The sequence below is a fragment of the Phoxinus phoxinus genome, assembly GCF_949152265.1.
Source record: "Phoxinus phoxinus genome assembly, chromosome: 3".
NCBI lineage: Eukaryota > Metazoa > Chordata > Actinopteri > Cypriniformes > Leuciscidae > Phoxinus > Phoxinus phoxinus.
Genome location: NC_136878.1, coordinates 12394445 through 12416365, shown reverse-complemented (window position 1 = coordinate 12416365; position 21921 = coordinate 12394445). Strand labels below are relative to the sequence as shown.

The 21921-nt window shown below is 37.5% G+C and overlaps 1 protein-coding gene across 50 annotated transcripts in view; it reads left to right on the top strand.

Annotated features, from left to right (window-relative positions):
* camk2b1 (calcium/calmodulin-dependent protein kinase (CaM kinase) II beta 1) overlaps positions 1-21921 on the top strand; it is a 61380-nt gene extending 39459 nt beyond the window's left edge. For 5 of the 50 annotated variants that reach the window (XM_079606127.1, XM_079606132.1, XM_079606126.1 and 2 more), the window contains 12 exons: positions 620-657; positions 3389-3421; positions 6141-6209; positions 9720-9764; positions 12672-12720; positions 15470-15562; positions 16892-17032; positions 17213-17380; positions 18638-18713; positions 18815-18909; positions 18999-19233; positions 19783-21921. In XM_079606127.1, the coding sequence (XP_079462253.1) occupies positions 620-657; positions 3389-3421; positions 6141-6209; positions 9720-9764; positions 12672-12720; positions 15470-15562; positions 16892-17032; positions 17213-17380; positions 18638-18713; positions 18815-18909; positions 18999-19231 (1040 nt within the window). In that variant the 3' untranslated portion in view covers positions 19232-19233; positions 19783-21921. The remainder of the gene's footprint in view (positions 1-619; positions 658-3388; positions 3422-6140; positions 6210-9719; positions 9765-12671; positions 12721-15469; positions 15563-16891; positions 17033-17212; positions 17381-18637; positions 18714-18814; positions 18910-18998; positions 19234-19782) is intronic. The other 45 variants (XM_079606164.1, XM_079606158.1, XM_079606163.1 and 42 more) reach the window with 26 other exon arrangements.

Below are 21921 nucleotides of genomic sequence, written 5' to 3'. Positions count from 1 at the left end.
TATTAATTAGACAATGAGGAACAGTTCACTCAAAGCAGCCATGGGTAACGCTTTATAATCCTTTATTAATTTGATATAATACTTACTAAATCAGTTTTTGGACAATCAAATAGGTATCATGAAACATTGAACATGAAATATATGCTGATCTAGTAAGAATTATATAATGTGTTGTTAAAGACTCACTAATGACGTTTATTATAGTTATTAGTAGGCCAACACAGAATCTACCCTTGCAGAAAGTTTTTGATATTTCGCCAGAATTTGAATGCCTGTCATTCACAAAGTTTTGAAAATCTCCAGGCTCTTTTGAGCTTGTTTATTAAAAGTTTTGGCTAATTTGTGTATTTAGTTGTTAATAATGGCTTACCATGTTTAAAGCCATTCCATACAATTCTTCCCCTCAAAAATAAGTGCAGAACCAAGAGGGAAAAAAAACGCAGATTCCGTCTGGGGCCTAGTTATGCTGTTCAAGATTATTAGTACGATTAATATCTGCAGTGATGTTTGGTTTTAGGAAATACAGCCCTAGGTAAACTGCCTGTCCGGCGGGTTAATTGACATTTTGTAATATGGTGTTGCTGATTTAACTTCTCTCTTTTATTTTCTCCCAATGTAGCAGCCAAGAGCTTGTTGAACAAAAAAGCAGACGTTAAGGTAAGAAGATCTGTTGAACTTCTGACCTCTGTGACCCAGACATGACCATATGGTTTCTTAGTACCTTCACTCTTTTCACTACTCAGTCTCTCCGCCCTGCTATTTTACTGGCCAATTTGTCAGTGCTTGCTGTGTGTGTTTAGAGTGTCTTCTTTGTTGCATGATTGTGTTGTTTTGTTTTCATACATACAGTAAGTGTTGTCAGTTCATATTGTGTTAGAAGTGTATGTGTGTGTTAGAATAAGAATGTCTGAAAACATGACCACTGACACTTAAAATCACCTCATTAAACTTTATTTAAATATTGTTCAAATTATATCTAGTCAACCTTTCCTCAAAACTGATTTCACCTTACTGATAGATTCCAAAATATCACAAATATTCAGAGATCTCTGTTTTTAGATTTTGGGTTGGACTTCATATGTTCTGTTTTATTTTTCCATTAAACACTAACCCCCGGTTTCACGGACAAGCCTAGTTCCAGACTAAAATGCATTATTGAGCTGTTTTAACTGAAAGAAACTTGCACTAACATATCTTAAAATATGTCAGTGCCATTATTTTATCTCAAGATGCACATCAGTAATGTTTTTTTCTAAAGAAAAATGTAAAAATCTACTTAAATTGAACTAATGCTTAATCCTGGCTTAATCTAAGACCTGTCTGTGAAACCAGGCCCAAAAGTTTTTAAATCAGCTTATCTTTGAAACTGCACTTTTCTATAATGAAAGCGGATGGTGACCAATGACTGTCAAGCATATGACTTGTAAACTGTATTACTACTCTTCCAAAGGCTGTCTGCCAGTTCTTCAGAAGAATTGTAATATAGCTTATTAATAGACTCCAGATAATTTTTTTTTATATCCTTTTCAGCTTAGTCACAGCCAGTAGTCACCATCCACATTCATCGTAAGCAAAAGAGCAGCTTGGACATCATCTTTTGTGGTTCCAAAAAAACGTAAAATAAAAATAAAATAAAAGTTTGGACTGACATGAGGATGAGTAAAAAGCTAAATATCCCTGATTTAAAGATAATATGTACATTTATTATCCACTTTTAACAAATTTCCTCATATTTCAATCCATCCCTAATAAGGTTCCACTTATTAGTGCGAAAGTGTACAAATAGCATGTGGATTACGAAGTATTTCACTGAATTTGCTGGACTCTTCAGTAGTCATTAGAACATGAAAATATACCTTTATTTAGCTACCAATAGGAGCTACCTTTAACACATTTCCCCTTATTTAAATTCATCCCACAGGGTTCCACACATTTGTGCAAAAATGTAAAATTAGCGTACAGATTATGCAATGAACCTCATGATGAGTATTGTAGTGAATTTGCTGGGCTCTCTAGTAGTCACAAGAGTGTTACCAAACACCGTAACAAGCTCTATCCGGTCATGGAGCCAGCGATACCACTGAAAGATGAGACGAAATGAATGTTTTATTTCCGTCAGCGCCTGTGGACGCGTGGGAGACGGTTAGGAGAATGATATAACGATGACGGCTGTGATGTCATTGAGGAATCTATGGAATCTTCCACAAGAGCCAGAATAATTTGATTCATGAAACGGGATTTTCAGAGATGAACTGCACTTAACACTTATGAGAGTGATTGTAGACACACACACTCACACACATTCCTACCTGTTTCTACTTCATCGTCACCCCACAACCCATCTCTGTGACTCACACCTGCTATCTCCGTGTGTGTGAGTGGAGAAATAGTTCAGCAGGGAATGTGACTCTGGTTCCAGGAATAGCCGTGATTCTGAAACCCTGGAAACTCTGAGACTAAAATAGCAGCACATCGCTCCTCTCATCGCCTAGCAACAGGCTCCCCCACGTCCTCCAGCCATTTTAAAACATTTCTTCTCTCCTTTTCATGATTACTTTAATCTCACCTTCCTTCACCTTTATGCTCCGTCTCCAAAAATCATGTTGAGCTGCTCTTTATATGGTTTCTGTCACTATTTATTCAAATGAACTGAAGCTGGCTTCCTTACTTTGTGTCTAAATCTTTGCAGTAATGCTGGTTATGTAATTCTGCTTTAGAATTGGAGGCGTTTTTTTTTTTAATACGGCAGTTGCAGCGATTGGAAGTTGCACTGCTGCATTTTCAACCAAAGCGCTTCTGAGAACATTCTGTGCTTAATATAACTCGTTCTTGGCTGCCCTTTTTTTTTTAGGACAAAAAATATCACTGAACCGCACAGACTGTGCTTGCTTCCTCTCTCAGCATCCCTGCCTGTCCTTGCACATCAATTCCTACTTTGTGTAGCTCCTAAGTTTTCCCTGCTCCAGGTTTAGGACCAGATTATCTCAGAACGGAAGCTATCTCGAATATGTCTCGAACAAGTGACCCTGGACCAGTTAACTTTGCTTACACTGATCATTCCTCAAGCGCACTTCAACTATTCTTCTGCTAGTTGCATGTTTCTCTCTCCTTTTTCCTTCACTTGACCCACCCCTTCCTTGCTCCTCTTTCTACAAATGTCCTGTTGTACAGAAGAAGACTACATATGGTCTTGCTCTAAACCCAAACCTTCACCTACACCCCAAAACGATTCTTCAGATTGTTTTCTTTGGCTGGTATACTCGGCTCTGGCTGCATCTGATGCTTTTATCTGAACACCAGATGAAAACGGTTATCATACTTTTTTATATATATCGTCTCGCAGTTCTCTCCATTTTTCACACTTCTCTCCCTCTCATTCTCTCTCTAGAAGCGGAAGTCAAGCTCTACCATTCAGTACATGGTGAGAATCTTGTTTCATTTACACCTTCCTATTTTTCTTTCATCTTCCTCTCCACTTGTATCTCCACCTACCTGATAATGTGCAACACTTCCCTCTAAATTCGTACTTCAGATCCTGCATTCCTGTGGGACATAATGCAGTGATGGCCTGTATAAAATATACTCCGTTTTCAGATACTTTATGGTTCTATTTTAAACAAATGCTTCTTTTTAGCTTGTTTATTACTGATCAACAAATCTTGGATCTTAGCCCTACAGACACACTTTGCCCACACTTCATCCGCTGAGCACCTGATTCATATGATCTGATCAGCTGACTTAAGCAGCTTTCAAATGAAGAGGTCAGTTCACACCAAGAATGACCATAACTATAACAATAACTATATTAGTGTGCACACCAATGGACGATAATGTTGTTTATTATAAGTGTGCAATGCAGTTATGTCTTTAAATGTTAGATATTTTTAAAGTTGGGTGGATTCTGATTGGCTCTCCATGTTTTCATTGTTCATCAGCTGGACAAAATTGTTCTGAAAGTGATTCCAATGATGTTCCTCTGTGTTGTTATCATAATAGCTGTAATATGGACTTTACTATTTTCATAAATTTAGAAAGGTTATTAAAGCTACAGTATATAATATAGTTAAAGGAATAGTTCACTTTAAAATGAAAATTCTGTCATCATATACTCACCCTTAAGTTGTTTCAAACCTGTATGAATTTCTTTCCTCTGCTGAACAACACAAAGGAAGATATTTAGAAGAATGTCAGTAACCAGACAGTTTCTGGGTCCCATTGACTTCCATAGTGTATTTTTTTCCTACTATGGAAGTCAATGGGACCCAGAAACAGTCTGGTTACTGACATTCTTCTAAATATCTTCCTTTGTGTTCAGCAGAGGAAAGAAATTCATACAGGTTTGAAACAACTTAAGGGTGAGTATATGATGACAGAATTTTCATTTTAAAGTGAAATATTCCTTTAAGGCTCTGATATTCTCACTGCAAAATTATTTTTCTTCACTTAGTTAGGGCTAAAAAGAAGTATGCAAGCAGCAGTTAAAAAAACATTTGATGTGGAAATGTTTGCACTAGCTCTACAATTTGGCACTCTAGTCAAATGGTGTCATGTTTATTTTTACAGCACTTCATACAATAGATTTCTTTAAAGCAAGCAGCTTTACAGTAGTAGATATGAAAATAATATTTGGGAAAGTTTGCTTTTGGTAAACTGTTTCAAACTGCAAACAAACTTTGTTTTGGCCTGAAATGACATACACCAGGCCTTTATCGTTATTGTTAGTTATAATCTTTGGTGTGAATGGGCCTTAGGGGCACACATCTAGTCTTGATTGTCACATAAAAACTAAATGAACAGACATTGCTTTACATGTCAATCAGGCAGTCTCCGGATTTCCAAGTGGGCGGTTCTTGGCCTGAACAAACTGTGGACAAGATTTGTTGCAGTTTAGTCAGAGGCCAGGCTTTTTGAGACCACTTGGACCCTGTAAATGTGTCCCACTTTCTTGTTTAGTATTTTCTGATCAACACTTTGTTCCTTCTTCCTGCTGTTCTTTACTTTGAATGATTTTAGCCAACTCCCACGGACACCACTTACCTCCTAGGTCTCATTCTGCATGTTGGTAATCGGATGTATTTGGATTAATACTGACCACTCTGAAAGCTTTCCAAAGCAGGTTTAGGACTGGCCTTTCTGTTCATACAAAGGTAGGCAGTGGAATAAACATGCAGAATAACACCCTCTGTTTTCCTAGTTCCTACTTACAAATGTCTGAAGATCCTACTTGTGCGCATCCCAGGGGTTTGACTGCACCAAACCCTCATTCAGTATTTGCTTGATTCCCCACCTTATATTTATTTGCAGGATTGACGCTTATATTCTTGGTGCTCAGTATTGTTTTTTGTCTTATGAGTGGGTCCCATAAGAGGATAACATTCCTGGTTGTCCCTCCTGACGATATCCCGTTTACTTGGATAAAGTTGGACTTCCATGGAGATCCATGACCTACTGCAATAAGTTTTTGGGAATTGTTAATGAATTCTGCTGGCCATCAAGTGGTCCGGTTATCGGAACAGTATGTATTTGAATGTGTATGTGTGCCCATAGTGCCAAAGTCACTTAATGACGTGTTTGTGTTTGTTTATGTGGGTTTATTTGATGTTTGTGAGGGTCCAGTAGTTGTGAGCTGCTGCTCATTCATCTCCCTTGACCATACCTCCCGCACATAGGCACGTACTGTACTAATGACACTTCTCGCATGAGTGCCTGAGCTGTGTGAGGGAAAGAGGACCGTTAACTACCTCAAAACCACTGAAGGCCCATAGACATGAGACCTGAGGGACCCCGAGTATAAATAAACACCCATAGCTAATCCGCCTCTGCATGTAATGTGGCTAATTGGTATAATAGATTAGTTTAGGAAGCCTAATTGGCGAAAAGCATTTTATGGACTTTAATGACCCTCCCTTCCCTCTCGCTGCTAGAGAACATTGGGTCTCGAAGAATAATGCTGTTTTCATGTAAATAGGCAGTTGGCTCTACATCAATCAGTTGCCTTAGAAAATACTAGATAATGACCATGCCCTTCCTCTTGTGTTTGTGTGAGTGTGATTTGTGTACATGTGCATGCAGATCTCTCCCTCGTTTCTTTTTAACCTGACCCTTTCTTAACTGAACGTATGTTGTTTTTCCCTGCACAGCCCCAGACAAACAGCACCAAAAACAGCATAGTCACCAGTCCCAAAGGAAACCTCCCCTCTCCTGCACTGGTATTTACCTCTCTAATCCTTTTCTTTTCTTCCACTCCATCCTTTTCCCCCTCTCTCTGTTGACCGTACCTGCTTTCTTTAGTACATTGTGAATTTAGTACATTGTAAATACATTTTAGTTTTCGTACGTTGTTTTTGTCAGGGTTGGTTTTTTTTTTTTTTTTTGGCTACTCGCCTTTGCAAGCCTTTATATATATATATATATATATATATATATATATATATATATATATATATATATATATATATATATATATATATATATATATATAGTGAAGTGAAATTTAAAGCTAGTAATAATAACATGGAATGGATAGAAATGATATAATATAAACACTAATAAAGAATATGATTAGAATAATCTATTATGAAATTATGATATAAATGTTTATATTGGAGTCTTATGATCTGGTGTTATATATATGATAGGACTTGGTCTTTATAGGACTTTTTCTAGGTCTATATATTAGAATGATGAATGTCATTCACATTAATGATGAACGTTGTCCATATGCATTCATTTTGACCAGAATATCAATTTGAAACCTAACAAAAGTCTTTGTGAAAAACAATGGTTTGATGGTTAGTTATCTAATGCAATGACATTCTTGCATATCAGTTGCACTTTTGGGGTCACTCACTACACTGATAAAGGTCACAGTGGGATATTATTTTTGTGATTTTACGATGACGCTTCAAAATGTCGTCTACCTCCTTTGCAGCATTATCATCAGGATCTGGATTGGTTTGGGGATAGAAGCTCCTCCTGGGGCTCTTAGACTCAGCCTTTAAACTGTTCTCACAGTTTCCTGGCCGCAGGGCTGAGAAGTGGATGTTGTTTGGTTCACTTGAGATCCTTAATGGTGTTCCTCGCCTAAACCCACTGGGCCTAGTGTTGATGTCAGTTGAGTTGAATCTTAACAGTCCTGAGCAGAACAGTTCCCATGTGTACATGTGCATCTCAGAAAGTTCGACGAACAGCATTTATTTGAAATAGAAGTTTTAATTCTAAATGTTTAATGCCTGCTGATTACACTACATCATTCATTTTACTGGCAAGTGTCTCTTATAAAACTCTTTTGTACGCAATGCTAATTGCACTCAGTGAAATGAGGCGTTAACACTGAAAAGAATAACAGCGACTTTATTTAAAGGGGTCATGAATTGAGAAATCACATTTTCTTTTATCTTTTGACATATAAGAGGTCATTGTACTATACAAATATCCTGTACATTTCAGATCTCAATCTTCCTCATTAGTCCAGCTTTTATTGAAACCAAGCTCAGAAAATGTTGTTATAGTGCGACGAAAGAAGAGCAACGCCAACTTCTACATCATTGCTTCTTTAGCCCTGCCCACCGATTTGCGCATGTCATGTAATAAATACGAGATAACAGAATAACTCCAGCAACAAAACGATAGAGATGCTTCTGAGGATTAAAAGATGTTTTGAAGTGCCAAGTTGTGAAAAACACAGTCTTTGCATTGCCATCCTTGTGGTCTTAACATTACGAAAGCGTGGATGAACTTCCAAGTTCCATTCAGAAAGTGTCAGCAAGACACTGTTCGTTTGTTCGCTTAATTTAAATGCGGATTGGTTTTTAATCAAGACAGTTTGACGCAGGCTTTTCAGAGAGCGTGAAATAAAAGACAATGCAGTGCCAATCCGACAGTAATGTCGCAACACAAGTGTGAATAACAGTGTTTTTATTATGTGTCACTATTGCTTTGTCTGTTACAGTTTGATATGAAGTATTTAAACTGTAATAAGTATTTATACAGTAGCGCCGCAGTCAAACTGCATACTTGTGATAGTTATGATTTGCTGTTCTTGACTTCAGCATTTATGGGGTTAATGCTCTGGATTTATCGGATACGCTGCTTTTGTTATTGTTTTGATCGTTTGGGCGTTTACTTCCAAGTCTTGAATGCGGCACGTCTCTAAATGAAGTGTTTGGAAGACGGTCAAAAACAGGATAGAAAATAGCTTGTTTCTTCTAAATTAGGATGTTTTTGATATAAAAATCTTAATAACATAAGGAGGAGACTTTAGTAGATGTTTGTGAAAGCTCAGTAAATAGGTTTTAGAGTGAACCCGGAGCATTGAAGAAGGAAGCTCCTAATGGAAACATTATATGCGTTCCAACATATACCGCTATTGCAACACGTGGCCTAATACATCAAAATATTTTAGGATCCCTCATAGTTGCCCTTTAATGTTGCCAGTGTGGAGTTTGTGTGTGTGTGTGTCGTGTTTTATGGTGCAGATATAGTTACTCAACCTTGAAGTGAAGTGAGGAGGTGTTTATGGTCTGTAAAGACTTTAGCCTTAGTGCTTTGTTTCATGGCTTCCCCTCTAGCTTTACCATTAACTGTATAGGTGATATTTGTCTTTTTTAGCATTATTTTATCCAAACCACCAAGGACATTCACAATGTTAAATGTGAGATCTAAAAAAGATCATCATTAATGATTATGATTATTATAATTAATAATTATTCATTATAATATGATTTTATTATTATTTTATTTTACATTTTTTATAATTTAGACAAAAGATTTTACTGAATGGATTAATTATATATACTATTTTTACTTTTTAATATAAACAATTATAGTAACTATTTTTATATATTTTGAATATTTTACTAAAATGTTTTAATATTGTAATTTATATTTAATGACGACAGATAAACTATTGAGTTTTAAGATATAACATCAGAGTTTGAACAGGACTATACTAACGCTCACACCGTTTTTGCTATTGTTGTTTGAATCAGATACACCATGAAAACACCATTTGTCGTAAGGCTATATATATATACCTGGATACGTATTTGCAATTTTGAATTAAATTTATGAGCACAATTTTATAGTAGTTGTTTGTTAGCATTTGCAGCTTCTTATAGATTCTGTGTTCATAACCTTAGCATGTAACTTTTGCCTGTTGCACTGGGCAATGGTTGTCATGGCAATGAATACCTCATAAAGACGGGGAACGCGTGCTGCTGATTGGACAGTGAGGGAATGTTACTTCCTGCAAGAGAGAATATATGCGGTCTGATGTGTCTCTAGCTATCAAGTGTCCGGGGGTTGCAAAAAGAGACGGCATAAAATAAACATGTTTTTAGTAGCTGTGAACGCATCCGCAGTAGTTCTGTCAAAATCACGCTGTTTCACTTTCAGTGAGAAAGCGATAGGTTACGTTGCTCATTTTACTTCGTAGTTGGTGTTTTTGAAATGACATAGCCTAACATGTGCAGTCATTAGTTTTATGAAGAAAGAAGCTCTCTGTTGTTGAGCCTCTGGTGGTTTTCATGCATATTTTGTTTGTTAATTTTTACTGGGTTGGCAATCACAAACACCCATCCACCCACACACACGCTCTCTCTCTCTCTCTCTCTCTCTCTCTCTCTCTCTCTCTCTCTCTCTCTCTCTCTCTCTCTCTCTCTCTCCCTCTCTCATTTCTCCTCATGTTTTTCCACCCCTCCTCCCCTGTCTCTCTGTAGGAGGCACAGACCACTGTCATCCATAATGCAGTGGATGGGATTAAGGTACCCCACCGCCACCATCTTTCCTTCCCACCATCCGCCCTCTGTTTGATCTGCATCCCCACAATGTATCTCTGCTAATGTGTCTACAGACTATGACATCATCCGAGCGTGTGTTTGCCCGTTGGCTGCACGCGTGACCCTTTTGAAGTTTAATGTGTACTTGCGCATGTACTCTATGAAATCGTTTCAATAACATTACTATTAACAAGTTTTAACTAAACATATGCAAATTAGTATGCGTGTTCCTCTAATGAAACGCATGACATGTTGAACTGTAGATTTGTTTGTGTGACGCTCCTTTCTGTATGTGCCAGTTTTGAGATAAATGAACGGTCTGTTTAATTATGTTTTTTATTAATGATCGTGATGATGGGAAATGACTCTTGATACATCAGATGTTCGCAGTATGACTCTGAAGAGCAACAGTTGGAAATCTGTGTCATGATAAGAATATTAAACCTGCTGTCTCAGGTCTGTGCATCGGGCTGTGTGACACAGAGACCTCTTGTGGTAGACATTGAACGTGCAAGTTGTGAATCAAACCCCCTTGACAATAAAAACATATATTTGACAAAAAGTCATTATTTTTTAAATGCATTTTGTACTGTAAGTGATACAGAAATGATACAATTAAATTAAAAAATATATAATGGAACATGTTTAATGTATCCGTGGAAATATATATATATAATATGAAAAACATATTTTTTGTTATTTTGGGGGTATTTTTATACTTTTAAAGTGGTTGGTCTGTGAATTCACTAGGAATTGTGCCTTCTGATAACTGTACATTATTCATTTTATTTGCAAGCATCTCTTAAATCAAATTAAATAGAGTCAAGTGCTGAATTTTTCACCCAAAAATTTCATTAAATCATTTACTAACTCTCAAGTTGTTCCAAACCTGTATGCATTTTTCTCTTTGCTGAGCACAAAATAAGATATTTTGAAGAATGTCGGTGACCAAACCGATGACTTTTTTTACATACTATGGAAGACAATAGGGACCATCGACTGTTTGGTTACCCATATTCTTCAAAATATCTTCTTTTGTGTTCAACAGAAAAGGGCAATTCATACAGGTTTGTAACAACTTGAGAGTGAGTAAATGATGACAGAATAAAAAAATTTGGGTGAAAAAATTTACATTTCAGCACTTGACTCTTTCTATTTAATTTGATTAAATGATAACAGTCATGTGATTAAATGATAACAGAATTTTTAGGGTGAACTATCCTTTATAATAAGTTATAAGTTTAACTATCCATCAATACAATGTAAATGTTGATTTGTGCCTGTATTTCAAAGGCAAAGAAAATATTATGCTGAGGTTATATTAAATTGACACACTGTTATTAGGACAGAAACTTTTAGAAAGATTCAAATGTACAGATTTTTTCAGAGACAAGTGGATGTAGAATAAAATAGGGCTAAAAACTGTGATGTCACATGTCCCCATAGCCCACAGCAAGACTTTGAGTTTCCCAGGTGGGCCGCTCTGGTTGTTCTGTCAGCGGTTGCTTGCTGTTCTGTGTGTTTTCTGAGTTGGGCTTAATCTGAGCTGTGCGTGGGAAGCTGTCCACTTCTCCACGTTTGCCACTTTCTTTGTCACAAGGTCTGTGGTGCAGCGTAGATGATGGAATGAGAGAACAAAAGTCTTTTCAGGAGCACCTAAATATATCGCCCCACATACTGATGGCCTATTTACAGCAGGAGTTGGTGTCCTTGGTGATCGCCACGGTTACGCTGTGACAGGTGCATGGTCCCGTTTCTCAGGTGACCATGCCCTCCTCCTTGTTTCCTATTGAGACCATTCTGTCGATGCATTCAATTGAGCAATACGGTACGAGAGAATGTGCAGTAGTGTGTAAACACTTGCTGCTTCTAGGTGTTGTTGCGCCTTTCAGCCGTGACTTCATGACCTCGAGTGCCTTCTTTCTTTGGTAAAACTAATTAAAATATATGAACAACATTTTTTTTTTAATCCCTTAAAGCTCATCTTTGATCACCAAAATGACATATTTAAAACGTTTTATTCCTTGAAATTTTTTTCCTTCATGCCTTAAAATAGCTTGAATGTAACTACACCCTTGCCTCATTTAGTATACGCAGTTCTGTGAATATGCAAATTAGCCCCGCCTCCACTCACTCCCAGCAGCTCAGAGATCCACTCGCTGACGATCACACATTGACGTGATTGGTTACAAGGTAGTTTGTGACGTCAGGAACATCAGCGATTTCAAACCGTGTTTTTGGTTCTTTGGTTCACTGCAGTTTTAAGGAGAAAATACTCAACAATGCTGTTGACTTATGAATTTGTACATGGTTCATGTAGAAGTCAAGACTTTTCATATCCACACTTTGTGTTTTTGTTTTTTTTCAACCAAACAATCTGAGGCTGCTTAGTAAGAACCTTCAAATCATATTTACCCAAATGAACATGAATTCACATGATGCAGAATAAATGTGTATTCAGTATGCAGTAAAGAAGACTGCTGGAGGCCAAGAATGTGTTGTTTTGTCTCTTCCTCATATGCTGACCGTGGAAGCGTTTGCAGGATTCTTCTCATTAACGCAACCCCTCTCTCAGATTTCAGCACAGGATGTTATGAAATTAAGAAAGAGTATTGAGTTCATAACGTTTATTCCCAGTGGGGGTGTGGCTTGTGTTTAATATCCCTGTATGTGAGGATTATAACAATAACAAGCTTTTTCTAACAGTCGTGCTGACATTGTCATGCATCATTGATTGGTTAATCGTGTGATTCCCCAGAGTTCTGCAGTTTATGTTAATTTATGATGTGTGTATGGCAACGAGAGTGAGGACTTTGGCACTAGTTGGTATTCTTTCTTAAAAATGTTAATATATTGCCAAACTGATTTGTGCTCTGTGTCTGAATGTCACAGGAGTCGTCGGACAGCAGTAATGCCACAGTGGAGGACGAGGAAATGAAAGGTAAGACAACAATCAACATTTTATGGAGCAACGCACACCGCAACTCTTCAGCAAAGAGTTATATGGTTTTATTCAGACAGGCAGCAAAATTCTGATTAGTTATTTGTAGTTTGAACTGCAGAAATTATATGATTTTTGTTCAGTACGTTCAGGCTGTCATCTGCTTTCTTATGTCTTTTCACATTGTGCTGACGTGAAAGGGATAGTTCACTTAAAACTGTAAATTCTGTAATCATTTACTCACCAAAACTGTTCTAAAACTGTATGGCTTGCTTACTTCTGCAAAACACACACACACAAAAAGAGATTTTGAAGAATGTTTCGACTGTTTCTGTCCATACAATGAAAGTCAGTGGGGACCAAAAGATCCCGTTGACATTATTTGTATAGACAAAAAACACTTTTGTGGTCTAAAAACACTAGAATATCGTTTTTTGTGGTACGCAGAAGGAACAAAGTCGTAGTTTGAAAATACATGAAGGTGAGTAAATCATTTCTGAATTTTCATTTTTGGTTGAACTATCCCTTTAAATCGTTGCTATGGCAACCAATGTAGATAGGGATATTGTCTACTCCACACCGTTGGAACAAACTCAAAATCAGATTTAGCATAATTACAGTGCAAACAGTCAGTCCTAAAGATCCGATTTGAGTAACAAATCAGATTTACTCTACCATACAAAAGTTTTGGGTCAGAAAGATGTTTTTAAAGAAATTAATACTTTTATTCAACAAGGATTCGTTAAATGAATCTTAAGTGACAGTAAAGGCATTTAGAATTATATTTCAAATATATAGTCAATATATTGAGTGCATACGTTTTTTATGCAAATTTTTTGAATTTATGCGTATCCTGGCGTTTCCATCCAGTTTTTTTTTAATGCAGTATCCTGAAATGCACATAAAAATGTGTGGATAGATACTGAAGAATAAAATACATTTACAATGTAGTTAAAAAGAAAAAGTTATTTTAAATTGTAATGATATTTCACAATATTAAGGTCAGAAATTCGTGTCCGAAATTTCCGCACGTTAAAAAATAAATACGACCTCACGTTTTGTCAATTACGCTTGCACACTGCCTCCGAAACTTTCATCCGTCATAAAAACATGCGGATCTGGTTCGATTTTCTGCGTTTTTCGCACCCGTAGCAAGCAGGTGAATGGTGTTTTGACAATTCAGAGCCACCGAATCACGCATACGAAAATTTCGGACTCAGTGTGCAAGAACCTTAACGGCTTTTACTGTATTTTTGATCAAATAAATGCAGCCTTGGTGAGCATTAGAGACTCTTTCAACAACATAAAAATCTGACTGACCTCAAACTTTTAAATGGTAGTGTATATAGAGGATGAACAAAAGTCTAAACATTTTCGATTCACTTGATTGTTCATTAATGTTAGACTGAGAAATTTAGTGAGCAGTTTTAGGCTGAGCTCTTTCAGTGCTTTGGTGTCACTCCTACTTTCAGCGCCTGTGTCAGCTCTCTCTGCCCCAGAACAAGACAAGGGCACCTTGTGCTATAATTAACCTCAGTGGGAAACAGAGACCCTGGCTATTTCAGAGCATGTGTGTGAGTGTGCGTATGAGGAGAAAACTTGCCGCCAAATTTCTGGGCAGACAGGGTGCATGACAGGAGCGTGATGTCTTGTTTTCGAGATCACACAAAAGAGACGGTGAGAAGGGTGTGTGTGTGTTACTTCTAGGTAGTGTTGGGAAATATCTGGTTGCAATAGTTGAGTGATGAATTATGGCGCAGCTGTGAGAGGTTTGCTTTATAACATCTATGCTAGCTTGACTGTAAGGAATATCTGTTTGAATAACAGTTGTTTGAAAAGAAGTGGATTTATTATGACTGTAAATAAGAGTTTTCAAACTCTGGATATGCGTTTTGAAGCAACATCTTGATATCTGCTACCTGCTAGCATGCTCTTTACGGTCCTCATGCTGTTTACTTTTGATTGTCCAGTGTATTGATTTGATTTTATAAAGCTTTGGTCTATTTTGTTGTGTTTTAATGTATTATGTTTCAATATAATTCACTGTACTGCTTGATTCATTTTGGGTTGTCATCTTTTGCTCAGACTTTCTTTCGCTTTATTTCTATTCATAGTAATACAAGCAGTTTCCATGCACTGCAGAAAATAGATGTTAGAACTTAAGAAATATATCACTCTAAAAAATGCTGGGTTGTTTCAACCCAATTTTGGGTAAAATATGGACAAACCCAGCCGTTGGGTTAAATTTTTACCCAACGTTTGGGTTTGTCCATATTTTACCCAAAATTGGGTTGAAACAACCCAGCATTTTTTAGAGTACTACATTTAGAGAGATTTGTTTAAAAAAAATAAAAAAAACTGCCAGTGGAACAAGACAAAATACAGTCATATTCAAGATATATTATCTGAAAGTATGTCCAGTTTTGCTTCTCAGGTAAATTGGAATACTCAAGTGTCTCGTAACCAAACATCATAGAATTTTCACTTTTGCGTGACATATTTTTTTAAGGATCTTTTGATTTTTGACAGAAAAAAAGACACTGATTAAGAATAGGATTTTTGTATTGTATTGCATTTGTCTGTCGTCTGAAGTAACGCTTAGTTGGAATCGCCACACGTGACATGAAGGTATCTGGCTCCTCTGGCAATGGATTTGGGAATGGCTGCAAAAACCTTATTGATATCAATTTGACCCATGCTTTCTGTGTCTCATGTATCTCTGTGCATTGTTGGGGGGGGCGTGTCACAGGAAAGGCTGTAGATAACAGTTCAGTTCAGTCAAACCCCAGCACCCAGCCTGACTCCGCCCACACACCTCCAGGCCCCGCCCCCGCTGTCTTCAGTAAGTGCCCTCTGACTGCAGTGACATCACCCACTTTCCCATCATCTCCCTGTGCATGTGTGTGTGATGCAGATCAGCGCTAAAAGGGAAATCAGTGCCCTTAAATTAGTATTATGCTCATATTCACCCATTAGTACCAGTGAGGATTAATACTTTCTTCTCATTGGTAAACGTGATACTTCATTGTTTTTAATCAAACCTAATCTTGCCGTTTTCTGTGTTCTCATCGTTTAACTAATTTCAAATGGTTTCTCTGAATTTATTTAAAGGGATAGTTCAACAAACAAAAGAAAGAAACATATTTACTCACCTCACCCTCAAACGTATGACTTTCTTTCTTCTGTAATACACAAAAAAATAATATAAAATATATATTATTAATATACAGGTGAAACTCGAAAAATTAGAATATCGTGCAATAGTTAATTTATTTCAGGAATTCAACTTAAAAGGTGAAACTAATATATTATATAGACTCATTACATGCAAAGTGAGATATTTCAAGCCTTTATTTGTTATCATTTTGATGATTATGGCTTACAGCATAGATCGTGTGTGTGCGTGCGTGCGTGCGTGCGTGCGTGCGTGTAAAATATTGTTCAAGTGTTTGGGGTCAGTAAGATTTTCTAAATCTTTTTTTAAAAAGTATATGATTTATTTGACCTAAAACACAGGATACCTGTAATATATTGTGAAGTATTGTTGCAATTTAAAATAACTGTTTTCTATTTTTATATATTTCAAAAATACATTTATTCCTGTGTTGGCAAAGCTGAATTTCCAGCATCATGACTGAGTCTTCAGTGTCACATGATCCTTTAGAAATCATTCTAATATTCTAATCTGGTGCTCAAGAAACATTTCTTATTATTCAACATTATTATATTTAAAACAGTATTTGTGGAATACATTATACTTTTTAGGATTCAATAATGAATGGACAATACAAAAGATAATTTATTATTTGATATAGAAATCTTTTGTAGCATAAACATATTTGTTGGATCAATTTAATGCATCCATGCTCCAAAAAAGTAAAAAAAAAAAAGCACAATAAAAGTATCAAAAAGCAATCCATATACCGGTAATCATTTATGTTTTAAGTTTGATGCAGCTTTGTGTGAGGGAAAAACTAATATTTAAGTACCGGTCATTTTTCACTGAAAATCTCACCCAAAAAGTATTAAATGTTTGAAATGACATAAAGGTATGTAAATTATTAAATAGAAAAAAAAATTGGGTGAACGGTTCTTTTAATGCCACTGCACACAGGACTCTTCTAAGCTCATCTCCACTGTTATTTCTGTCCTGCCCTGTCTGGGCCCACAGCTGCCACTAAGTTCACTGATCTGCTGGGTGTGGTACGTCGGGGCTCGGTGCCCACATCTGATGTTGAGGGGGGAAACACTATCACTCCAGCTGTAGTTTCTGCCCCCTCCACTCCCCAGACCCCCAACATCCCCACCCAGAGTAAGTCCCTCCCTGATGGGCCAGTATGCAGACAGGCTGTACAAAGGAAGTTGCCGAGTCTTTCTTCATTGCAAACTTGTCAATGTATATTTGATTCATCATGTTTTCTAGCAACTAGCTGTTTATGCATGTTCTTTTTCTGTCATCTGCCTTTGGCAATAATGCATCGGCAAACTCCAGTGTCACGTTTGACCGATCTAGTGAGCAGTGTGCGCAGACCTACAGCCCCCCAGACAGACAGTGAGCCCTCAGCAGCCAGCAGAGCCCTTACTGCCTTAGTATCTGTCCCATCACACCCCTCCCCTTGCCCTGCCCAGCCATCCTCGAGCCCCCTGCCGTCAGCACATTGTGAGTATGTGGTGTCAGTGTCTGTGCTGGCATTACTGGCACAGGAGCATGAGCTTTGTTTAATTTCCTGGAAGTGTAAAAAGAAAGCAATGATGCTAGTGGACTAACATGCACACTGTGTGGATGTCTCTGGTCATTCGATCACATCGGTAACACCTGCGCAAGAACATGGGTCTTAAATGCGTCATCAGTGAGCACTTTTGAGTCTCTCACTAGTGTTACTGCATGTTGATAAAGCACAGAAAAAGTTCTCAATTGGGGTTGTTTTATTAAAATAACTGATTAATAGAAAATATATAAACACTACTGGTCATAGGTTTGGGGTCGGTAAGATTTTTTAAATGCATTTGAAAGAAGTGTCTTATGGCTTCCAAAAGCTGTATTAATTTGATACAGTAAAAACTTAAAAAAATAAAATAAATAAATATATATATATATATATATATATATATATATATCATTTGTTGCTGTGATGGCAACGCTGAATTTTCAGCATCATTACTCCAGTCTTCAGTGTCACATGATCCTCAAGAAACATTTGAATTGTCTTTCCTATCACTTTCGGTCATTTTAATGCATCCTTTTTGAATTATTTTATTTTATGTGAACGGTAGTGCATATTTAATGTATAGTTTATATGAATATATTGATTGATTAATAATAAAAATAACTTTTTGTTTTATGAAGATCACATTAAACCTTGGAAACTTTTTAACATGCTATTTATTTTTGCTTCTTTTCACATACACTTCTTATATGCAAAATATGGTAATCCAAAAATGACTACCGTACATATTTAAATACTTGAAACAAACCCCTTGACAAATTGTGATCGGACCATCTGAGACTGATCTTAATATCAGATGTAAACACAGTTATACGGAGAGTCTCTTAATTGTGCCTGTAGTGATTGAGTGTTATTTTAACCTTCAGTTATTTAGTTAGTTAGTTATAGTTCTGTGACTAACAGAGCTGGAAAGGAAATGGCGTGTGTGAAATCATGTAGTGTAGGTGGCTGAAATCTGTTTGGGTGGATCTTCAGACAACCTGTTTTTTGTGTGTGTGCTTCTGCCTTGTTTAACACAGCAGCTTGTGTGTACTGATGCAACGAGACAGATTAGAAACGAGTCTGCTGAATAAATTAGAGTAAACCTGTGGAATATATGTTGGTGTGTTTTAGAAGATGCTTACAAATAATGCTCGTACTAGAGACTTTTAAGAAGCTGGCTCCTGACACTTGACTTCCTCCTCCTACAGCACGCAAACAGGAGATCATCAAAATCACAGAACAGCTTATTGAGGCCATCAACAATGGCGACTTTGAAGCCTATGCGTAAGTTGCTTGTGTGTGAGGTGTATTTTTAATTGTATTTAGCCACAATTGACCGTAAATACAAAATGTTATAGCACTGAAACTATTTGAATTCCTTTCAGTAAAATATGCGACCCTGGACTCACCTGCTTTGAACCTGAGGCCTTGGGAAACCTGGTGGAGGGGATGGACTTCCACAGATTTTACTTTGAGAACTGTAAGTTGAGTCGTATTGCTGTTCACTTTTACCCTGTTGGTCATGATGTACAGTAGGTTTTAAAGCGTGGCTGTGTTTTGCTCTGTCAGTGCTGTCTAAGAACAGTAAGCCCATCCACACCACCATCCTGAACCCTCACGTGCACCTGATTGGAGAGGAGGCCGCCTGCATTGCCTATATCCGCCTCACACAATATGTGGACGGCCAGGGCCGGCCGCGCAGCAGCCAATCGGAAGAGACGAGGGTGTGGCATCGCCGGGACTCCAAATGGCAAAATGTCCATTTCCACTGTTCGGGAGCTCCGGCCGCCCCTCTCCAGTGAAGGTACACCTGGGCAATAACATGTCTCAAATGCGTCATCAGTGAGCACTTTTGTATTATGAATGTTCATAAAGCACAAACAAAGACAAAAGAAAAAGTTTCTCGATCGGGGTGAGGGGTTGATTTTATTGAAATGACAGATTAATAGAAAATATTATATAAACCCTACTGTTCAGAAGCCATTTTTAGCCACATTTATTTTAAATGTAAATTTTACATAATTATCATCAAAATTTGTTAATTGAATGTTATTTAATGCCTTTTCTGCAATTAACAATAATAAAAGTTGTGAAACAAATGACTTCATGAAACAGCACAAATGAAAAAGTTAAAATAATAAATTCAAATTGATTGCAAACAGAAGTAAACATAAAATAATTTAAGCACGTGTGACAACTTGCCCCATTAGGGGAAACAAAACTTAAAATCCGTTACTGAGATATAGCCTTTATGACTACTAGCTCCTCTGCATTTTTGTATGCTTATCTCGGATACCATTTTGTTGTTGTAAAAACTAAAGGCACACCGTTAACACAATTTTTTCCCCCTCAGGTTGAGCTCATTGTAACCACATCTAACAAGAGTGTCCGGACAGAAATGGAGAGTGCAAGAGTGAGGGAGGGGGGGGAGTTGAAGAGGGGGAGGAAGGAAAGCGAGCCCAGTGCTGGGTGTCTGTGAGTCTGCGAGTCTGCACACTGGGTCCGGCCCCCTCACCTGTCAATCACCTCACCTGCCAATCACTTTTGTGCGTCGTCTTCTGTCTCACCTTCAACTTTCCCCCCTCCCTCCCTTCCTCCCTGTATCTTTACACCCGTGCAGAGACTCCCCCTGTTGTGCACATGTGCTGTGTGGAGTTGGACAGTCTTTGATTAGTACGGATAATAAGGCCTCAGCGAGTCGTCTGTGAAACACCACGCTTTCCGTCGCACCTTCCCAGTGTGAATAATGTTACACTGAATCGCCGTCCTCACTTACAGTGTAGATTTTCGATATAATTGTTATTATTATTATTACTACTATTGTTCTTACTGTTGTTATTAGTATTAAATACAAAAACAATTGTCACTTATACCAATCATGTCCTGAATGCCAATGATTTTTAATTTATGTAAGACTTTTCTTTTCTAAACATTTTCAGAGAGCATGAATTTTTTTCAGTATATCCACAGCGGCCATTTCCGTGGTGATACGGAGGACTAATGGTCGGTGTTCCTGTACAGGCTTCTCAGTGTGATTCACATCCAACCGATGCGTCTGTCCATGTGTGTTCAAACGTAAGTGGACATATGTTGGTATGCGTGTCTGTTTTGGGGCAGAGATCCCACCAGAGCCTAATCGAGAACGGCGTGACGTTCGGGGTCTTCCAGCTTTATTTCTCGCATCATTAGCACAGATTTGAAATAATTCATCGGATTTCAGTTGGCGTACTTTATATTGAAAGAGCAATTCCTGGTTTTTGGAGAGCCACAATCATGCTTTAAATGTGACCTGTGACATGAAATAAGTATTAGATGTTAGATTAAAAAAATGAATAATTTCAGCTGAACCAGCGGTATTAGAAAAGCACATGTACAGTTGGACTGACTGAATCAAACCTGAATAAAAACCATACCTCAGCTGAACATGCCAATATCATAGGCAAACCAGATCCCCATGCGTTTTCTAGGACTATGGAAAGATATGGATGTCCAATAACATCATTCAGGTTGTTCGCAAAGTTTGCTTGTTTTAGTGTAGATTTAGAGATATTAGAGGCCATTAAAAAGCAGCTGGTTCAATGAATTCGCCAAATTTGGTAAAAGCTGAAGAATTTTGTAGGTTTAAACGGTACAGAGTTGCTTACTTTTGCTCCTGAGTTTTTATTTTTATTTTTTGCTCGTGTTTAAACATTCATATTTTTTGCAACATATGGTGTTAACTATTATCAATATTACTCATTCTATTTTTGAGAGTTTATATATATTTTGTCGTCAGTGTGCAAGACTTTTAAGGAGAGTGAAATGTGTTACCTTGGATCCTTTTTAAAGATTGTTTACCCTTTGGATGGGCAAAGTGCAAGGTGTGTGAAGACCTTTTGAAGAATGATGCGAAGGATCGTAGTCAAAATCGGCAGCAATAGTTTTATATTTCAGAAGATGGTAAGAAATAGTTTACGAAGTGTACGTCACACCTCGTGCAACTTTACGCTGGTTTCAGTCTATTTTTGAAGGCTTGTAATCATGGTGATTGTGTGACATCAGTGTGACATCATCACCTGGTCATGTGACTATTTTATTGACCTTATATAGACTCGTATACTAATTGTGTCCTCAGGTTGTATTTATTTATTTGATTATATCACCGCAACTTTCTACGTGGTTCTTAAGTTTGTGTGCGTCGCACACTTTGTTTCATGTTCAAACTCACTCTTTTTGAGCCACATGTCATATCGATGGTGACTACTGATCTTTTTTTGTTGTTATTATTTGAAAGAAATTGTCTGAAACGCCTTTCACAAGGATAAAAAGAGGGAATTTTTCAAATCCAATCAAAAGGCTTCTTCCAAACAAAGCGCCCCCCATGAGGCACGTGTACGTGTGTTTGTGCTCCGGTGTTCTGCTTCCGTTACAGTTGCGTCTCATTCTTGGATGCTTTATCTCATGCAAGACTTCACATGTGTTTATATAAGTTGCACGCCTGTTCCACTCCCTT